Here is a 22,838-nt window from a genome sequence, read left to right as displayed (position 1 = left end):
AAATGAGTTTTCTTCCACTAAACAAGCAACATACAGACAAAACCAGGCCTGAACCAGGCCTAAATCAGGACTAAACTAGGACTGACCCAGGACTGACCCAGGACTGACCCAGGACTGACCCAGGACGACCCAGGACTGACCCAGGACTGAACCACGACTGAACCACGACTGAACCAGGACTGGGGACGGGCCCAGATGTGCGCCACCGTAGACTGTCAGGTGATCAGGACTCAGATCGGCCCCCGGATCAGGACTCAGGCCGGGACTTAGACCAGGAGTGAGACTGGTACCAGACCGGGACTAAGACCAGGACTGACACTGGGACTAGACCAGGACTGAGACCTTTTTAGTCCTGGTTTAGACCGCGTTCAGTTCTGGTTCATTCCTGGTTTAGACCTGGTTTAGTCCTGGTTCAGTCCATATGAAGCGCAAAAGTGTAGCATCGCAGTTTAAGTCACAGGATTTTTTCCATTTTTCATTTAAACATAAAATTAAAAACTTAAAAAAAAAAAAACGACAAAAAAAAAAAAAAAAAAAACCTGAATCGTTACCTGTTTTTTCATTTTGGTTTTAGAGACAAATAATGAAGAAAATTGTTGTTTTTTTCTTTTTCTTATTTTTGGTTTTATTTTGAAAAACAAATGAACGAATGATACACAGATATTGAACCTGAAAGTTACTTACTGATTTTGATGTACTCTGCAGACTGCTTTGTTAGTCCACTACAATAGACTGACCTCCCCTTTGTCCCTCTTCGTAGAGCACACCTGTAACAATGCATTCCACTTCCTCATCTGCTTCCTCCTCAGTTTCCTCTGCGCTTCCTTTTTCAAGGGTAAGTGGGTGAACGTTCATGTCATCCCAGGTCAGAAGAGAGAAATCAGGGTGGGTCTTATGTCATCGCGAGGAGGTCTCCAGCCACAGACGCACCCAGCACTTCCTGTCTTACATCATATAGTCCAGCGCTTCTTAACACAGCAGGGTTCTTTGGATTTTGTTAATGATAAAGTCATCTCTGTAGCTGCTCTTCTCTTCAATTTGACTTGTTGCCTTAGTTGATTTAAATAATTAATGAAAAGGCAAATATCTTGAAGGAATTTCAGTTGGGCTTTTTTCACATCATGCTCTTAAATATGCAAAAATGATGTAGTGAGAGTCCTCCTGTGAACTAACAGCATGTGAAAAGTTTTTAAAGCTTCGTAACATTTTAATAATATCCAACTTCAGAGTCATCATGCAGCCATAACTCTCACCAGTGACTAAAAATGTTAGTTATAAGCTTGCACAGTTATCAAATTACAAAGGCTGCAATTATTTTTTTGATAACAGTATTACTTCCTTCAGAACAACACACTCTGTCTTTTATAGAAAATTCTTGTACTTGTAATTTAAAACTCTCACTATATATTCTGAAATGCATGGGATTTGTGTGTTAGTTTATCTGTTCGTATCCATATCATATATCTAGTGTTGGGAAGTAACTGAATACATGTGCAGAAATACATACCGTTTTTTCCGGGCTATTAGGCGCTCTGGATTATAAGACGCACTGTCATTGAATGGTCTATTTTCAAACTTTTTTCACAAAGAAACCATACCGCACTTTAAACGAAACACAACATTTGGATGGGTCAGTGGTTTTGTTTGTTTGTGGCGTTCATGGTGACTCTGGGCTTTGTTCAGTTGTGGCGTGTAGGGAGGGTGCTGTCTGGGACCAACGGATTGTCGGCGTGTTCGCAGTGACTCAGTTGTTCAGTTGTGTCTAGAAGTGGCACATTGCACTCGCTTTTTCGGTTCGTTCCTCCATTCCGTTCCTCGTCGGCGTGGAGTGATGAGTGTGGCTGCGGGTGTTTTTCTTTTTCGCTGTGTGGTCACTGTCTGCTCCGTGCGTGTTTGGTGCGGCTTTGTAGTTTACTGAAGTCGTGCTGGGACACTCAAGTGGATTCGTGTATAGGGCGCTCTGGATTGTGGGGTGTCGTTTTTTGATGGGGTGAAGGCTTATGAGCGCACGCAATAGCCCGGAAAATACGGTACTCACAATACCAATTTTGAGTACCTGTATTCCAGTACAGTTACTTTTTTCATTCAGTGGTATTCAGAATAGGGATGGGCATGATTAGTCGATTAATCGATAATTGATCATTAAGAATTTCATCGATTACGTTAATTTTAATCGACAAACCGAATGCAGGTTGCTGTGCGTAGCGTGACCAAACAGGGGTCCGTACATGTGTCTCTCTGCACTCAGAAGGAGCGAGACACAAACATTCGGTCAGTCTGCAACGTACCGAAGCACAAATGCGTATTTAACGATGACTTGTACAAGAAATTCCACGCTTTTCGTTGCGTTCGGGACAAGTGTGAGTCCATGTGCACAGCGTACAAAGCAGCACATATATTTTGGTGTCCAGTGGGAAAAAGTTTTGCCAGGTGAGAGTAACACAATATCGATGACGAGTCCCCACCTCCCACCTCCCATACGGTGTCCTGGTTTGACAAACGCAAATATGATCACACTAACCTGTATTCCACTGAGTCATGTCTTTTAATCCGACAGAAGTTGACCGCATCATCGCACAAGAGCTGTAGTTTTGTCTTCACTTAGTTTATGCAAATTAGTGATGTGGTTTTAAGTTTCATTTCTGTGAGAGTTGCGCAAAACTGAATTAAACACATTATAATCTCAAACGGCTGATGTGGCTCTAAAGTTGCTCGTAAAGTTGAATTTATTTATGCAGATTAGTAGTGCAGATAGTAATAATAATGATGATCATTTTAATATAAAAACGTTAATGATTAATCGATAATCGATCGTTAATTCTTCCGACAATCGATTAAGAAAATTTCATCGAATGCCCATCCCTAATTCAGAATGCAGTTACTTTTCTAAAATCAAAGGAATACATTGCAGTAGGACTAGCAGATATTCAGTATTCTGGAACCAAATACATTTCAAAGTATTCTTCCCATCGCTGTACATCTCCTACAACTTGTATTGCAAATGTGTCTTGGAGGTGAGAGGGCAAATCTAACCGGTACACTCATGTTCTACCTTTTTCAAATTCTGCTTAGTCTTGATTACATCCATCTCTCTGTGCTCTCCTCTTAACCTCCCACACATCCTCTTGTTTTCTCTTCTGCATTGTACTTGTGAGTCTTATTATGCGCCTGTGTGTCCTTTGAGGAGGTTCAAGTACCTTTCGGACACAAAAAGAGCTTGTACTTCAAACGACGGTAAATACAATGGGCTTGGTTCAGATGTGTAGCCCGCAGTGTACTCTCCCTCCTGTGATCTGGGACAGTACACGACCAGCCGTAAAGCTCAAATATCATGTACATAACCCCTCTAGTTTAAAGTGCATATGACTGGTTAGACTACCCAGTTCTCTAAAACATAGTCGGGACTGAATCTTCAACACAGGAAAACATGTGACTAGAGAGACCTTTAGCTTAATTTGAGCACTTTAAAGCAGACTTATTACGCTAAATTGAGTTTTTAGAGCTTTTAACCATATTATATTTGTTTTCCTTCACCATTTACTCACCTGAAGATGTAATTGGAGTGGTTTTGTGCATCTCTGAGCAATCTTTAATCACTTATTTTCAAGACTAGACTGATGGTCTGGACATTGTCAAGAATTTTTTTTGTATATCGAATTTTATGAACTCAGGCTGCCCAGGGTCTACAGGTGGAAATTAGGACTAGTGCTACAACTTGGGACAATGCATCTCTCCTGTTAAAGGTTAATGTATATTGTGTTCTGTCCCTGTGTCATTAAATAAAGAAACTAAAGTAAACTAGACGCCATAGAGCTCCTGCACCCACATGGCTTAATCTGACAGGGATGCTATGTTGGCAGTGGTGGATTATGGGTAATGAACATAGAACTATAATAAAATCTGGAAGGTATTTTTTTCAGTGGGTTGTGCTCAATGGCACATGGGCCTCCCAAAAAATTTCTCTTCCACATTTACTTTCTCAATACGTACAAGCGCCTCCCACCCATGTGACTGTGTCTGTAACGTGCACGGGCGTGGAGCATTTGGGCCAATCAGAGCGAGAGCTGCTAGAGCTGAGCTAGTGCTGGCGCAGAGCGGGGCAAGGCTCAGTTTTACAAATATCACTTTTAGATGCTTTGAGGATTTAAATTTTTTTTAAAGTTTATGTTGTGAAAATAGAAAAGAATCTCTACAAAATCTGACCTTGGTGAAAGTTGTCAGTGTCCTGTCAGCCAAACACGGGCAGTTTGAATTCCCAAAAAATGCTTTGCGCTCTATGGGAGAATTCTTTCTGGGCCCAAGCTCCCGGAAGCTGCAGTACCTGGAGCGGCCACTAGTCGGTCTCAAGCCAGGACAGAGTGGGAGGAGCTTATCTAGTTTATATTATACATCCATGGTAATGAATGGCACAGTCCTCTTTTTTTTTTTTTTTTTTTTTTGCGTGACGATAACTGCAGGAGCTCCATATTGTCAGTCAACTCCCATTTTCACCATCCCCTATATACGCCCACTGCCTGTAGTGTTGCTTAGTCATTTTGATGAACGAATGAAAAAAACAAAACTATCTGCTGCTCGCTAGTGTGATCTGCAGCTTTCCATCGGAGGTGCTGACTCTTTGTTGTGATGATGTTTACGCCGTTGTCAGCTCCCTTTGGGTACTGCAGTCTTGTAACGCAGAAGTCAGCAACTTATTTCTTTGATTAAGTTGTTTTAGATGAATATTACGATTCCAAAATTAGCTCATATTAATATAAAGATCCACGGGTGTCATAGGTTATAACTACAGCAGACACAAGCACAATGTGTCTTCCTTAAACGTTACATGTTGTCTTTTGTGCTGTCAGTCAACACTCAAGTTTGGCTCTTTGCGTGGGCGATGGTTCTCTGCTGTACTTCCTGTTAGGGCTAAGGCCAATGATTATTTTAATAGAAGTTTTGTTTCGTTAGGTACTCAAATTATTATTTTTATTGCATTGAGACTTTTAGGATTTTTAGGGATGCAAAATTGGGAAGAAATTTTGAAATCTGACAATCATTGCGATTCAATGTTGATTTGTAAAGACTACATTTTAAAGGTTCACTGCGTAACTTTTTGGTTAGGGTTCCGTCACCTGCTTGTTTCTATGGATATATCACAGCTTTGACTGTAATGTTCCACAGTATGACATTAAACAGCTCTACCTTATATTTATTTAATCACAGGTGGATTTATAGCTCAGAAATACCTCGAAAAACAACATTTTGACTGTAAGCATGATCGCCTCTCCACAGACTTGACCTGTAAATTGGTCTGGTTTGGTCTCCATGATGATAGAAAGGTTTAATGCCATACTGTGAAACATTTCAGACAAAGCAATAACCACGTGACGGACCCTCCACCAGAAAAGTTACACAATACACTTTAAGAATTGAAAAAAACGAATGAAATATGAAGGGACAAACAAAACAACATTTCAGAATATGTTTGTACAGATCTAAAATCCCAGGGTTAGCAGTTTTGATGCAGAATAAGAATAAAGAGATTTGGGTGTTTGTGGAGGAAATTATGGTACTTCAAAAATTGCAGTCTTTTGCTACAAAGGCTTTTTTATTATGGGTTTGCGTTTTGTCAATATTTAGTCCATAATACAATCTTTGGGTTGAACAAGAGAGTCTTTCACGGAAGACTGTTGATATTATAAACTGTATTGTGTGTGTCACATTCAAACAACTTTCTTTTGAGGAATACTGTGCTCATTGCTCAATATACCTCAGATTTATCAAGATTGTGGTGTCGGTTTATGAAATATTTATATTGCAAGGAAATATAAATTGTACTTAGTTTTTCACAACTTTCTGAGACCAGAGCAGAGTTTTGTCATCACGGTTAAGATAACCACAACTAGCATGCTAAACCACAAACTTCCTGATTCTCAGAAAACGGAACGTGTCAGATGCAGACCTTACACAGCTGACCTATTTTGACCTCAACAGCTGCTTATGCAACGTTATACACTAGGGATGTAACGATATCCAAATCTCACGGTACGATATTATCACCATATACCTCTCACAGTACGATAATTATTGCGATATTGTGGAGGGGTTAACAGAATTTGTACGTATGCTATTTTTTTGCGTTTAAATACCTTAACCAGTCTTCATTGTGAATCATTACTGACATTCCAACAATACAAGATTTAAAAGTGCTTCATTAATAATTTAATACTTTTAAGAGAAACCTTGCAATTCTATATATTGTGATGCACCACAATATTACTGTGAGAGTTCTGACGATACCATACCATATTTTGGTGATTGTTACATCCCTATTGTGTACTAAAGGTTCTAGAAGATGCAAATGTACTTACTTGTGAGCGTTAAGTCATGTTAGAATGTTATCACATCAAAAACACACCTGGAGTTGTGTTTTGTTTCATTCACACATGTTTCATTCACACATTTTTGTTAGTCTGTCTACAACTCCAAACCTCAAGATGCTCTGCTCCACCTTGTGATGTCATGCAGTGGTAGTTTTCAAGTTAAAAATTACCTTTTAGTTCAGTGTAGATTCGAAATTCGAGAGCTGAAATCATCCAAATGATTCTAGTGAGCATGAATTGAGGTTAAAAACACAGTGGAGCACTTCCTGTATCACCACATCATATAACAAGGAGGTACCGTGTTTTCAGTTTGAGTGAAGAACTCAGCCTAAATATGCAGGATTTGTGTGTTAAACATGTGTGAATGAAACAAAACTCCAGGTATGATGAAGAATAGGGGTGTGCAAAAATACTGAAATGTTGATATATCGTATTGTTTAATGTGACGAAACAGTATCGATATCGGGGACTGCTGTATCGATATATCGCCCAGTGTATTTTATGGTATATTTTACTAAATTATTTTGTTACAAAGCCACAGTTTTGTTGCTTGTTTAGAGGAAGGAAAGTTGTTTATGCGACACTTTTGACATTTTAACTTTTTTTTTTGTATTAAAATGTTTGTGTTTCATGTTAACTTTGCACAAGAAGTGGTTTAACAAAGACTTTTCATATCACAGCCATCATTTAGCCATTATTCTTTATTGAACTGTATCGAATTGATTTTAAATATATCGTATCGAACTTAAAGTGCACTGTATCGAGGTATGTACCGTATCGACAACATCTTCAAGATACCCAGCCCTAATGACGAAACAACATTATAACATAGAAAATAGAATAATATAGGCTCTTTAAGGCTTGTATTGTCCAAAGTTTGACATTTTAGCTTTAATTTAACTTTCCAAATACTACTGTATATACACTGTATATACTACTGTATATTCAAAGTACAATATTACTGCTTCTACTGCTTATATCAAACTCATGCTCATATCTTGCAGTTGTAATTCCTGTTGAGTTAATGCCTAAGCTGTACACAGTAGAGTGGACTTGTGTCAATATACTCTGTCCTTAATGCTGCTGGTTCAGGATATTAAATGACCTCGGGGAGCTCTGTAGCGTAAGCAGCCTTCAGCAGGATTCACTGTACAAACAACAGAGGTGTAGTGTGTCACAGGGGCCCGTCCCGTCCATGTGAGGGCCCCGGGCAAAAGGATAAGACGCCTATCCAAAACCCCAATGTATTTAACTGAATGAAAAACACTTGCCAACATTATAGCGAGACATCAGAGCATATACACAGTAGGAATGTGACACTAAGTGAAATATCGTAATATCGTATTGTTAAAAGTATCAATAATATCATGGACCATAACAAATCATGGAATGACAAGTCTATTTGCTTAAATAAATAGTTATAATGCAGCAATATACCTATAAAACCTGAGGGAACTACACGGACCATGATACTCTGCTCCGTTTCAGTGCTGATTACATGAAGAAATAACTGTTCTAAGCACTTTTTAATCTTAACTCTTTTCTTTTATGACAGAACCAAAGTCTCGTCAAGGCGGAAGAAAAAAGTAGCAAATTCATAATTTTGTAAGCCTCCATAAAATATCTAAATAAATATCGTACTACGAGAGGCATATCATGGAAGGAAGGAATGGAACTACATAGACCATGATCCCTTGCTCTGTTTCAGTGCAGATTACACCAAGAAATAACTGTTATTAAGCACTTTTAAATCTAGTCTTGTCAAGGAATTTTAATAGGTAAAATTTAGGGATGGAACGAGATACATTTTCCACAAGATGAGATTGGATACGAGATTTTAATATATACATTTTCACAATTCAGTTTCCAATTTTGTATTTATTTTATTGCTTCCATTGTAGCACTGCTTTTTGGAATTGTTAAAGAGATGCAACTCACCAACACATAACCCTTTATTTTCCAATCCAAATGTAAACACTTGGAAAAAAAAAAAATGTTCTTCTTTTCTTTCTTTTTTTTCTTGGCAGTTTTGTCTAGCGAGATCTTGTGGCACGAGAACTTGTACCATCCCAAATGAAAGTAGCATACTGAAATACTGACAGTATTTTAAAAGTATCGTATAATAATCAGAACAGGCAACTAGTGCAAAAATTATGTTAAAAATATTTCAAGTTTAGTTAACATTTTTTAGCGAGGCCATACTATTGTAGTAAGTCTACTTGATCTGTATATTTTTTAAATTGCTTGATTTGTGTTATGATTAGGGTTATAACTACATCCAAATCTCTCGATACGATATTTTCACGATATGCATCTCACAGTTGGATGAAAAGCTAACAAAATTGTCAATATGCTGCTTTTCTCTTGTCATAATCCAAATAATTAAGATTTAAAAGTGCTGAATAACACTTATTTTATCATGTACGTTGGCCTGAAACAGCAAAGGATCATGGTCTATGTAGTTCTCTCTGTTTTTGCACTATAACAATGAATTTAGGTAAAGAAATGCGTAATTCCATATATATTGTGATGGCCCACGGTATTATTGTGAGACTTTTGATGATACGATATCTACATCCAATAGTTATGATAATTTCAGTAGTTTTTCAGTATTGCAACTATCAAGTACAAAGAACAACATTGGGGTTGCAAACTGGCAAAAAATTACACAAGATAAACATTAAAAAGATATTTGTAATCTGCCATTTGGAAACTCTCTTTGAAAATGAGAATGTAATATTGTTTTATTATTCAGTGCACGAGTGTGTCTTTGAGAAAATTTAATAAATAGTCTTTGTTTTTGTAATATTTTAGTCTATAATGCTTTTGGCAGATTAAAAACCACCCTGATAGTCATATGAGTTTGTTCTAATATCTCTTCTGGCGTAAACATCACTGGTAGAGGAGCCAGATCCACTGTACCACAAGTTGGTGGTTTGATCCTTGCTGCCACAGGTGAATACTGAGATTGTGTCCATGGGCAAGACACAAAACCCTCCTCGAGTGAGTGGGTTCTTGATGTAAGTCACTTTGAGTATCCATCGGAGAGAGAGAAGTGCTATAAAATGCGAGCCTGTTTTTTAACATTTTTATGCCACACTCCATGAGATCAGTTACACCATAAGACTTTAAGAACTTATTTTTTTCATTCACTTTAGTTCATGGCAGAGTTGTAGTTCTCCACTATTTCTCCTGACACACATTATGAGTTGGACACATGTCTCTGGAGTTGTTGGATCTCTGTTGAACCTGCAGCAGTGAGTGTTGGATGTGTAAACACGTGGATGCTGTCACACTCCTCCATGTGCTCTGGGCTTCGGGGCGCTGTTGTGTTATTGTGCTAGGACTCCGGTACTAATGCTAACCACGCTAGCTGGGGCCTTTCCAGGACCACAGTGACCGGTGCTCAGACAGATCCATACCGGACTGCTGCTGCGTGCTCAGAACATTGATCTGCAAATGGCCGTTTACACAGGCCCGCTGACTGTTGGCTGGCATATGTGTTTTTCGATTTTGCAATAAGTTCATTCACTTTAAATTACCCCCTCCCCCCATGTTTATGTGTTTATGTACACGTAAACAAGGGCATTTCTCATATGTAATGGGGAATGAATGGTCATGTAATCTTGATTTGTTCAGTATTATTGTTATTATTATCATTGTTATTATGAAATTAGTGTTAATGAGGAGTTATGTATGGCCATTTAACATTTTCAAGTGAATAACATACAAATTTATGTAAAATATTTTTAAAGTTTGTGTCATGTGGTGCCCCCCCCCCACTGGTTGGTGCCGCTGGTGTCACTGGCCCATATGGCTAATCCGGCCATGCCCCTATTATGCAAAACTGGCTTTTTTGAGGTAGTTCTCTCATTAAAACGTACATGTTTTTTGCCTTATTCACTCTGGTTTGATGAAGCCAGTTTAATGAGCCTCCAAAAACACTCTGGATCTCTACCTATGATGTCATAAATCTGGAAAAAGTGAGGCAGAGGTCTCCTGGTATTGAATTGCTTAAGTGCTACATCTCCTTTATAGGGAAACTAGATATCCTAATTTACCCGGGACAGTCCCAGTTTTGTGTCCCAGCAGATTTATACAAAACCACTGATTTGTCGCTGTTTTATACAAGAAGTGTCCCTGGTGATCCCTGCCAACAGTAATGACAGCCATAAAAGAAAAGAAGAAAAGCAGCTTAAAATTGACCAAAACACAAAAAATTTAACTATACTGACTCACAAATTTAGTCTTCAGTTTGCCGAGTACAGAACAGTTTTCCTTAATTACGCACTCATTTCACAATTTTATTATTACCAACCATGCTAAGGGCTTGTTCCTGCTTTTGAATTTGAAAATCTGCTCATCCTTCTTCTATATCTAACTTTGTCTTGTTTCAGATCTGCCTGTGGAGGACAACCCCTCAGACCACCCCAGGGCCAGTACCATCTTCCTCAGCAAATCCCAGACTGATGGTAAGAAAAATGATAAAACTAAGTCATTTTTGCCACTGACACAATTGTCTTCAAAGAACTATAAGTTTTAATATTGTAAAAGAACACTTGTTGCATAAGTAGCGGCATGAAACACTTCGTAAAAACATTTACTTTTATTAATGAAGTATTGTTCTGTTCGAGTATATTATATCTCTAAAATAACTGCAGGTTTTGGCATTTGCTATTAACATAACAAAGCCTCATGGATAGGTATGACTGCACAGGCTTGTTAGCAGGTAGTTAAAGCCCCACTGTGTAACTTTTTAACCAAAAATTTGACTAAATTGAAAGAATTTATTTTTTTCTTTCATTTTGGATGTTATTTATAAAAAACATGCGTGCTTACTATGAGCAGGCTTGCATCTCCATAAACCTGACTCATACTTAACTAGAAGAGGGACTACTACTACTATTACTACCTGCTACTACTACTACTCCCTACTTACTATCTATTACTACTACTTACTACTTACTACTTACTACTTACTAATACTATTGTTCCTACCTACTTTTACCTACTATTACCTACTACTACTACTACTACTACTACTACTACTGCTACTACTACTACTACTTACTCTATTTAGTACTACCTACTGCTACCTACTGCTACTGCCACTTCTCAAGAGGATGTACCAACACAGACGAGAGGGCAATAGTGGACCTCAGTCTGCTGTAAATCTCCACCTAAAAGCCACGGAGCACTCCTTTGAGGAGAGTGAGGTACAGATGTGAGCCAGAGAAAAGAATTGGTTTGAGAGGGGAGTTTAAGAGGCTATTTTTGTTAAAAGAATCCTTCCTTGAACATACATGGAGGCCTCAGACATCATCTGTCTCCTATTTACAACTCCATCAACAAACCTAAAACAAAAAAGTAGGGGTAGCCAGGTCACTCATATTGGGCCTGAATGATTCAGCTAATATGACCCCTCACTCAGTACAAATGAATAGGCCTAGCTAACAAACAGAAAGTGTAAACAAGTAGGGTGTTAGTTTCATTATAGTTAGCTCCTTCCTTCCAGCAGATATAAGGAAGTGCTGACCAGCGTCTGACCGGAACTGAAGAAGCAGCTTGGATGATCTATGAAATGTTTTCAACCTGAATAAATGTTTGTCCAGTTGACAAATTAAATTTCTCCTTTGCAATGTATTCTACCTGGACGTGTGAGGGATTCTACACATACTACTACTACTGCTACTACCTATTGCTACTACCTGTTACTACTGTTACTACTTACTACCAGAGGTGGGACCAAGTCTTTGTTTTGCAAGTGTCAAGTACGTCTCAAGTCTTTGACCTCAAGTCTGAGTTAAGTCCCAAGTCAAATATAGGCAAGTCTTGGAGTATATAAGAGTTGTAGAAATTAATTTAGTTAATCTTATCTTTTTAAATGTCTTGACAGGATCTTAGTGTGAATCGTTACAGTCAGAATAGAAAGAATTCAGATTTAAAAGTGCTTCTCAAATCTTCTCAAGTCACAGGGCTCAAGTCCGAGTCAAGTCCCAAGTCACTGACCTTCAAGTCTAAGTCGAGTCCCAAGTCTTAGTTCATTTTATCAAGTCAACTCTTAAGTCCTAAAAATAGTGACTCAAGTCTGACGCAAGTCACGACTCATAAGTCCCCACCTACTACTACTACTACTACTTTTTACTACTATTACTACTTACTACCTACTACCTACTACTTACTACTTACTACTTACTACAACTGCTTACTACTACTTACTACTTATTACAGCTACTACACATCCAGAAAGTTACACAGTGTAGCTTTAATGTCATCAGTAGTTAATAAACAGTGCTACAACAATACTTTCTTCATTTCGTTGTACTCTTTATGTAATCCCATTGTCTGCCATATTGCTTTTACTCTGCACTTCTTCATAAAGTGATATTGTTGGATTTAGTTCAGACACAGTTCACATTACAAAGACGAGTGGCTCCGTTTTATTTTTCGCCTGCAGTGGAATGGAACAGTAAGGAGGATAAATGACTCCAATATCATGTGCTGGGTTTGCTGGGAAATTCGCTAACTGATTTTCTGAACAATAACTCTGTTTTAAAGGTCCTGTATTACTCAAAACTCATTCATGTGAGATTTTAGCCATTTTAGAATGTCGTTGCCTTATCAAAAACATACCTGGAGTTGTGTTTTGTTTCATTCACACATGTCTGAGTAATCCTGTCTGCATTCCCAAACCTCAAAATGCTCTGCTCCACCTTGTGATGTCACGCAGTGGTAGTTTGAAGTTTAACAGCAACTTTTAGCCTTAATTGAATGACTTTACTCTGCAGTGGAGTTGTCAAAAATACTTGAAATCAGATCAAAATCAATACTAAAATTAGTATCAGAACAAGATACTCATTTAAGCAAGAATCAATACTAGAAAAGTTAATCTTTCCTGAACAATCTTGAATTTTAACAGAACTATTGTCAGGACACATAGTGTAATTACCAAATACTCTGATTTTGTGTTGAAAGTTATAATATTGTATAAAAATTGGTGGAGCTTCTAAAATTATCATTTGGGTATCAAAATGTATATTACTGGTGCATTTTATTGTGCTCGGAACTCAGGAAAAAACGACTTCCACCTTGAGAAAATGCAATGGAACAGCCAATCAAATCAAGATTCTGAAACAAACTTGGGCTAGTTCGGTGCAGACCGAGTTGGCTGGACATAAAATTTTCTCGTGCATCCATATTTTCCCCAACTCTTGGGGAATGGAGCGCATTTACAACAGATGTTGGGAAAACTAACTCAGATTTAAGGACCACCGATGTTCAATAGAAGCATAAGTATTGAGTCTTAGTTTGGCAAATGTAAGTCTAAAATGATCTAAATGATTCTAGTGAAGGTTTATGGAGTTTAAAAACACAATGGAGCACATCCTGTATTACCACATGACATCACAAAGTGGAACAGAGGGTTTTTAATTTGAGAGACAAACTCTGCCTAAACTGACACATTGAGGGTAGATTTTGATTCGCTCCAGCAGCCCATGCTCGCAGCGAGTGTGTGTCTGGCTGTTACATGTCGATTCATTGACGTGAGTCAAAGTTTGCAAAAAAGCACGATAAAACTTAAAATTGAAATGCGATTTTGCAAGAAATGGGCTGCTCGATTTCTAACAAGGAAGAAAACGTGTTCAAGATGAGTGAAATCAGGAAAATATAGTTAATGGCATTTTATACTGCATTAGCAACAAGCAAATAAGTACAGGATTTGTTCAAATAAGAGTTTTGATTGCATTCGTAGTATTTAAGTTATGTTTTTAATAAAAGTAACACCATGCATCAGCTGTTACCCAACGTAAAGCTGCATTTGACTGAGATTTTAGACTCAGATTACTGCCCCGCACACGGCCCCGGATAAAGCAAGAAAGTAAGAAAATGGATGGATAAACTCAGCCTAAATCTGCAGGGTTTGTGGTTTTAAACATGTCTGAATTAAACAATTCACAACTCCATTTATGTTTGAGATAAGGTAACATTATAACAGATCTAAAATAGTAGATTATAGACTCTTTAAATGCAGACTTTACTGTATATAATGTAAAAAAAGCTCTCTAAACATGTTCTTATCACACATTGAACAAAAACATACTTGTGTTTTTTTAGCACCAGTTACCAACAAAAGAGGTAAGCAAGCAAGGAACTAGTTTTTAAATGTGCCTAATAATATTCAAAATAATAATAATACGCTTTTTTGTATGTCTGCATATTAATGGCGTCTCAAACTGTACTGTGTACCGTATAATTGTACTCTATATTGTCTTCTATTGCAGCTAGTGTTACTCCATGGACAGTAAAGGAATACTGGACTGGTATACTTACGTCATATTACTTCATTTACTGCAAATTAGTAACAGTCTATTCATTATTGATTATTTTATTGTTTGCGTATGGTTGTAAAGTAATATTGTATTGAATTGCGGAAATTATTTTATGTTTGTTTCGCTCTGTCGACAGTGATTACTGGAAAGTGTGCAATGACTTGGAAATTAATTTGTTTATAGTTTTGACTTCCTCGTAGATGAAGTTGCAGTTCCACGTACCCTTTACTGTCCATGTATTCAGTACATAACTGTGCTTTAATGCTGTTTTTCACCTTATACGTTTTAGTGTATGTAGTATCTCTTTATAGGATTATGACTTTCTTTGTTAACGATCCCATATTACGCAAAATTGACTCTTGCAAGTGTTTATCCATGTTATAATGCTGTTTCCTCCTCACAAATATACTTGAAGTTGCGTTTGGTTTCTTTCACACATGTTTGAGTAATCTTTTATTATTAGTTTGTCTAAAAATGCTAGCTCAAAATGCTCTGTTCCACCTTATGATGTCATGTAGTGGTATTTTGAAGTTAAAGGGCCACTAAACAAAATCACTTTTTTTCTACTAATGAGCTGTGTAAATGTAGCCTGATTCATTGGTTTCACTTCGTGGAAACCGTCTGACCATTAGGGTTCGTTCGCTCAAAGGTAGGCGGGTATTTTTTTATTTAACCAGTTCCTGCCATTTTGTCGTGACGTATGTAATGTGCCAAATCTCGTAGGATGAAGGGCAATAATGTCTTTCCCCTTGATAAAATTCACCAAACTTTCTCTTTGTTCTGGCTTTAAATCCTCGATCTTGGGAATCGTTGCCAACACGGAATGTCTGTCTTCGTCTACATCCATCTCGACCACTTTGTTTACTGTTGTGCTTTTCCACAAAAGGGACCCAGACAGGTGTTGAGTTTGACATCATGGCTTTACAGCTCTTCACTGATTGGCCGGTGCGTGGTCTACAACATCCGGGGTTCTTGCAAACTGTCTAGTGTATTCCAATTCCTGACCTAGTCGCTCGAGAGAAATGAAATTGAGCAGAGACTAAGGTGGCACCAGCCTGGCTAGTGTAAATGGGTCTAAAATAGACATGTGCATCTATCCCTGGCCTTATTTTGACATTTTAGTGCATACTTGTTTAAAAATCGGGGATTTGGGTCAAAAGCCGTGTCTGTAACGGTCTCTTTAGGATCAACTACAGCTAGTACATATGAAGTTTCAGGTTGGACTAACGACTGCCAATGATTCAGATGCAAGTTATTATGTGACAAGCACAGCCACTGGAATCTACGAGTGGTACGTGAGTAGCCCCTCTCAGCCCCGCCCCAACCTGGCACCGCCGGGCACCGCGATTTTCCGGAGTGTCTGGAGAAAAGTGAAACGCTGTGATCCAAGCACAAATGTCTGGAGCGCACTGGTCCGTGATGTTTTGGATTGTTGTGGTTGTCAATCGGCTGTCACTCACCGCTCCACAGACCGCTCCACAGACCGCTCCACAGACCGCTCCACAGACCGCTCCACAGACCGCTCCACAGACCGCTCCACAGACCGCTCCACACCCCCCAACTCACCGGACACCGTCCACTCTGGAGGATTTTTCAGATTTTGCCTAGGGTCAGTGTTAAGCTTCAAGAAGGTGTCTTATGGCTCTTTAACAGCTTCCTTTTATTCAGTAAATTGGCAATTCCAGGGCTCAAATAATCCAAATGCTTGTAGTAGAGAAGGTGTGCGGAGTATTACCACATGACATCACAAGGTGGAACAGAGTATTTTCAGTCCGAGAGAAGAACTCAGCCTAAATATTCAGGGTTTGTGTGTTAAACATGTATGAATGAAACAAAACACAACTCCAGGTCTGTTTGTGATGAGGAAACTACATTAGAATATAGATCAGAAAATAGAGTAATATGTGTATTGCTAGTCTCTGTGCCTTTTTTGGATAGTGCTTATGGATTTAGACTTTGCAAAGTTACTTAGTGATGCTTTAGTTTCATGTTCACTCTGTGTACTCTAACATAAGTGTATGTTTTGAATACATACTGTCTTGTTATTTGATAAAATACTGGCTCATAGTAATTGAGTATAAATAGTTACTGGCTACGCTACCTATCTCTGCTAATGGAATCAAACCACTAACCTTTTCATTAGTGGGCAAATACGTTACCGCTGCCTCTTGCACAAACGCACAAACGCACACACATATACACACACACACACACACACACACACACACACACACACACACACACACACACACACACACACACACACACATACACACACATACACATTGGTTGTCCATTCATTACCTGGAGACTGGTCCTAACCTTCATCATTGTCACTACTTACTTCAACCTTTACTTTAATGTACTTTAACCTATATGTACTACCTACTACCTACAACTTATTATTGCTACTACTTACTCCTACTACTCCTACTACTATTACTATTTACTACTATTCGTACCACCTACTACTACCTACTACCTGCTGCTACCTACTACTTACTACTTACCACTACTACTACTACTATTTACTACTATTTCTACCTACTACTTACTACCACTACTACTTACTACTACTGCTATTACTGCTATTACCTACTACTTACTACTTACCACCACCACTACTACTACTACTACTACTACTACTACTACTACTACTACTACTACTACTACTACTACTACTACTACTACTACTACTACTATTATTTACAACTATTACTATTTACTATTATTACTACCTACTATTACCTACTACTACTTCTACTACTACTATTGCTACTATCTACAACTTACTACTTGCTATACTACTTACTACTTACCACAACTACTACTACTACTACTACTACTACTACTACTACTACTACTACTACTACTACTACTACTACTACTACTACTACTACTACTACTACTACTACTACTACTACTACTACTACTAGTAGTAGTAGTAGTAGTTACTACCAACTACTACTACTACTACTACTAGTAGTACTACTACTACTACTACTACCTACTACTTACTGCTTACTAGTACTTACTACTTACCATTACTACCTACTACTTACTACTTACTACTACTACCTGCTACCTACTACCTATTACTATCTACTACTATTACTATTACAACTACCTACTACCCATTACCCACTACTTACTACTTACTACTTACTACATCTCTCAACTTTAAGTCATGTTGAATTGTAGTCCACAGTGTTAAACATATCCACCCACACTATACTAATATTTTGTCTATAATGTGTAGTTCTCACTGAGGCTGCTTTTCTCTGTTCAGCCCTATGTTTAAATAATGTCTTTTATGTCTTTTATGTGCTTGTGCGTGAGTGTACAGTGATGGGGAGCCAAGACAGAGTGGACATATGCTGCCCCCTGTCTGTGAGGGTAGAGCACTGCATTTATCTTAAAGTCTTTCTGACATTTCTGCTTTTCTTGTTTGTTTGTTTTTAGTTCGGGAAAAGCGGAAGAGCCTTTACATCAACCATGTAAGTAAACAGAAACGAACATGCAGTACAATTAGTGATAAAAATGTGTTGTTAATTTGCATTGTCCTTTTTCACAAGTTTACACATATTACGGAAAGTAAGGTAATGTCCTAAAATACTACTGTATATTTTCATTACCCATTGTCCCCTCTCCACATCACTTTAGTTTCTCTGCGCTGCTTGTTTTGAATCACTGTTGTGGTGTTTGTTTAGTGCCAGGTGAATAAAATTGACAGATCGAACTCAACATTTGGTGAAAAAACTGAATATTTTAGAATCTAGAGAAGAGCCATCCTCTTCTTTACAGTCAAATCATCAGTTATACATACAAGCATATGTGTTTTTCTCTAGTTAGACACTTAACTCTATAGGTGCACATTAACTTTTCTTTTTGTCTGCACAGAGATAATATTGCTTTCTCCAAATGTTCCACAGTATGTCATAAAATGTATCTCCATAGAATCAGGCAGTTTACAGGTCTGTGGAGAAGAGATCTAGTCAGGCTGGCTCCACCTAGTGCCTCCGCTCAATTTCATTTCTTTCTAGAAATTAAATTTCTCTCCAGCGACTAGGTCAGGAATCAAAATACACTAGATGATTTGCAAGAACCCCAGAAGTAATAGACCGCACACTGGTCAATCAGCGAAGAGCTGTGACTGGGTCCCTTTTGTTGTACAGCACAACAGTAAACAAAGCGGTCGAGATGGATGTAGACAAAGACAGACATTCAGTGTTGGTAACGATTACCGAGATTGAGGATTTAAAGCCAGTATATATATACTAATATACCAGTTAGCCCCGTTAGCGGCGCGTTACATATGTCACGACCAAATAGCAGCAATTGGTTAAATTTTAAAAAGTACCCGCCTACTGTTGAGCGAACAAATCCTAATGCTGCAAGGTCAGACGGTTTCCACCAAGTGAAACTGGCTGATGAATCAAACTAGAAGAGACTCTTCTCTAACCATGAATGCATATTTTTTAAGAGGATTTTTGAACAATAAACACCAGCTTTATATGTGTAATGCCATACTGTGGAACATTATTTTCAAAGCAGTCACCTTTGGCACAAGCAAGTGGCATGCTCACTCATAAAAGTTACTCAATGCACCTTTATTTTTGGTTATGCAGATTTCCTCAAGCAGTGTTATTTTTTTCGTCACTTTTTGCGACTATTTCAAAACACCAGAGATAAAAAGCTAAAAGATGGTAATTTGCAAAAAGGTAACATTATTCTATTTAAAGTGAACCTATTTTTAACCATGTTATAGTTGTTTCTTTTTCATTTACCCCTCTTACCCTTTTGAGTGATTTGTTCATGTTTAAGTAAATTTTTGTCGCTTATTTTCAAGACACCATTTTGCCAATCTAACCCTGTGTTCACCACCACTGGTTCACACCCACTGATCTGTACTTACTTTGTGCTCCAATTTTATTTTCTTAATCGGTGATACATGTAGGTTTTGGCAGCGTCACAGAGTCATTTTTGCACAAATGAAAACAAAAAAATGCATGTGTTGACAGCTATCTCTTTGTTGTGACATTTTTGTGACATCAGCTCCCATTGGGCACCACAGTTTTTAGTTTATTAAGTTGTAACATAATGATCCACGGGTCTCGCCAATTAGAACTCTAGAGCAGACACAAGTACAATATGTCTTCTTTAAAAGCCTTAGTCATTTATTTTCCTGACCACTCCTCTGCCCTTCACTGTAATTGAAATTCCTGCATGCTGCTCACCCTCACAGAGGACACACAGACTTTGCGACGTTTTACATAGACCGTCCCTACACCCATGCACCCATATAACCTGCCAATTTGTTTGTGTTTCCGTACAGCACCACCTAGGGCCCAGCAGGCGCAAGTACAGCTCCTGCTCCACCATCTTCCTAGACGACTGCACCGTGAGCCAGCCCAACCTCAAATACACAATCAAATGGTAACACACAAAACTAGAGGATTTATAAAGGGTTCATGTATTTTTTTAGGATTCAATTTGACTATTGTTCTTGTGTTTGCAGTGTGTCTCTTGCAATATATTACCACATAAAGAACAGGTAAGGAGCGAGTCTCGGGTGTTGGAAATATCCATTCTGTATTTATATTTGATGTGTTAATTAAAGCTGCATTTTGTAAGTTCTTCTGCTGGAAGAAAAAGTTACAGGTCAGATGCAAAGAGATGAGCGGCTTTTTATTATTAGTCAGTCTATATCTCCAAAGCTCAAAACACTCTGTTCCACCTTGTGATGTCATGAAGTGGTAGTTTGGTTTTTTTTTCAAATGAAGCACATTTATTGTTAAATCGGAGTTGCATATAAACAGAGGGCAAGGAGCACATCATTTTAAGACCACGTTTTGGACATCACTGTTATAAATTGTCCATTTTGCTGGCAGTATCTTCTGATGTCTTTCATATATAAAAGTATACATATCCAAACATTACACTGACCAATAACAATAATCACAATATAAAATAAAAACATCAGTATCTGTATTTTGTAGAATAATCTTTAGGAGAACTACAAGACCTCTTTCTTTTCTTGCTCCTCTGTAAACGGTTTACACAATGTCTATCATTTCTTGTTTGTCCTCCATTGTCCAGTTGATTTTGTTGTTGTTTCCAGTTCCTAGATCTATCATGATGTGCTTGTTCCTAAAAAAGAACATGACAGTGCAGGGATCATACAACTCATACATCTTGTTTAAGTCTGGTAGATACCAGGCCAGGTAGATGACTGCAAAATTCTTCACCTTTTCGGCGATGCTGTAAAGAACCTCATCCATCTTCATGCAAGTGGGGTCCCAGTCATGACCAAAACGAATCACGAGAACTCTGTCTTTTTCCGATAAAATAGCTTGATCAACCTGCCATCCACTGTGAAGATGCGGCAACATATATGACATCTTGGCGTTGTTGTGGTGTTTTCGAGCCTTTTGGTGGTAGAAATTTAGTATAAAGAGAATGCGATGTTAGACAGTTAATTTTTGGTTATTAAGTGAACTGTGGGCAACTTGTTCGTTGTTGACCTCTTTGCAGTCACATGTTGAAGTGGGAGTTTTCAAGTAAACAGCTCCTTTTACCTTGAATTCAGTAGAGAGTGGCAACCCCAGGGCTGCAAATTATCCAAATGATTTTTAGTGAAGGTGTATGGAGTTTAAAAACACAGTGGAGCACTCCCTGTATTACCACATGAAATCACAAGGTGGAACAGAGTGTTTTCTGTTTGACATATGCAGGGTTTGTGTGTTAAACATGTGTGAATGAAACAAAACGCAACTCCAGGTCTGTTTGTGATGAGGAAACCTAGATCCAAAAATAGAGTGATATGGGCCTTTTATGTTTTTTATTTTTAATTTCAACATGACTTGTGTCCTCAGATACGAGATAGGTTTGTTCAAATCAAATATATCATTTACTGAAAACAATTGTGATGCTGAGTTGTTCTTAATGGACATGTCATTTTGAGTAATAAACATGCCTTGTAATTGAATAAATGCAAGATATGTTTTGGAAAATTGTCTGTGTTTGAGTATGGAACTGCAGTAAATATAGAAATAGTGAATCATAATATGATGCAATGACCAAAACAGCAGATCATCAAAGGGCTGAGAGCACAGTTTTTATTAACATATATACACCTACTCCTGACTAAGAGTACATGAATCGTAATGGAATCAAAATAGTGATGGAGGAAATCATGATATTAACTTCTATCCATCTATCCATCCAACCATCTATCTATCCATCCATCTATCTATCTATGTATCCATCTACCTATCCATCTGTTTCAGTTTTTTTTATATTGCCAAGATATTCAGTTTTAAAAAAAATACATTTTAAAATAAAATCATAAATAAATAATACTGATCAGAAAGCGTGAGCCTTGTCTAATTCAAATGTGCACAATGTGTTTTTTATTCTAACCAGGTCAAATTCACTCTTTTGTCTGTTTTTTTTTCCCAGGGAAGTAGATGGAGAACGTTTAGATTAGATATTTTTGATGAGAAACAGCACCCGCTCTCGGTAAGTGGGTGAGCTTTATAATTTCATGTAACATTTATAGATCATAGAGGACCACAAAAGGATCAAATACATTTAAATCTTCTGTTATATTTTGTGTGTGTAGAAATCGGAGGTCCCTCCCGACTATGACGAGCACGACCCCGAACCGAAACAGATCTATCGTTTCGTCAGGACCCTGTTCAGTGCAGCACAGCTAACTGCAGAGTGTGCCATTGTCACTTTGGTGAGTGTGGCTGTGTGTGTGTGGCTGCATGTGTGTGTTTGTGTCTGTGTGTGTGCTGACTGTAGGGTGACTGCTAATGACATACAGTTCCTCATTAAGTCATTTAGTCATGGAATACTAATTGAGAGCACAGTGTGGGGGACAAGTCAAGTGGAGCCTGACCCTCTCTTGCCATAGTAAAGATTTTTGTGAAAAGACCAATAAAAATCTATGGTTGATTTGAAAAGTATGAACAGCTGATTTGGGAAGTATAAAGGAACAAAATGTTTAAAATTTTAAATTTAAATTTCATACCAATTTATTCTAAATGGATTTTTATGCTATGACTTGGTGTTTTGGTTCTTTAAAACCTAAAAGGAAGAATGGTCACTACTGCTACTAGTGCAGCCTCTGCAGCTCAGT

General features: G+C 38.0%; 2 protein-coding genes across 2 annotated transcripts in view; one reads left to right on the top strand and one right to left on the bottom strand.

The window, feature by feature from the left end:
- The window catches only part of ccny (cyclin Y), a 66,667-nt gene that overhangs the window by 35,187 nt on the left and 8,642 nt on the right, over positions 1-22,838 (top strand). Inside the window, 8 exon segments of the mRNA XM_020930713.2 lie at positions 10,760-10,834; positions 14,478-14,498; positions 18,155-18,189; positions 20,028-20,128; positions 20,211-20,246; positions 22,154-22,175; positions 22,178-22,213; positions 22,317-22,436. Of these exon segments, the coding sequence (XP_020786372.2) occupies positions 10,760-10,834; positions 14,478-14,498; positions 18,155-18,189; positions 20,028-20,128; positions 20,211-20,246; positions 22,154-22,175; positions 22,178-22,213; positions 22,317-22,436 (446 nt within the window).
- LOC110165514 (thioredoxin-like protein 4A) lies at positions 20,575-21,102 on the bottom strand. Its single transcript, XM_055150774.1, has one exon. It carries the CDS (start codon positions 21,091-21,093, stop codon positions 20,749-20,751), a length of 345 nt encoding a protein of 114 aa, XP_055006749.1. The 5' UTR covers positions 21,094-21,102; the 3' UTR covers positions 20,575-20,748.

This window comes from Boleophthalmus pectinirostris, unplaced genomic scaffold (genome assembly GCF_026225935.1).
Source record: "Boleophthalmus pectinirostris isolate CB_2022bp ecotype Guang Dong unplaced genomic scaffold, ASM2622593v1 HiC_scaffold_15, whole genome shotgun sequence".
NCBI classification, from domain to species: domain Eukaryota; kingdom Metazoa; phylum Chordata; class Actinopteri; order Gobiiformes; family Gobiidae; genus Boleophthalmus; species Boleophthalmus pectinirostris.
This window is presented reverse-complemented; position numbering and strand designations above follow the sequence as displayed.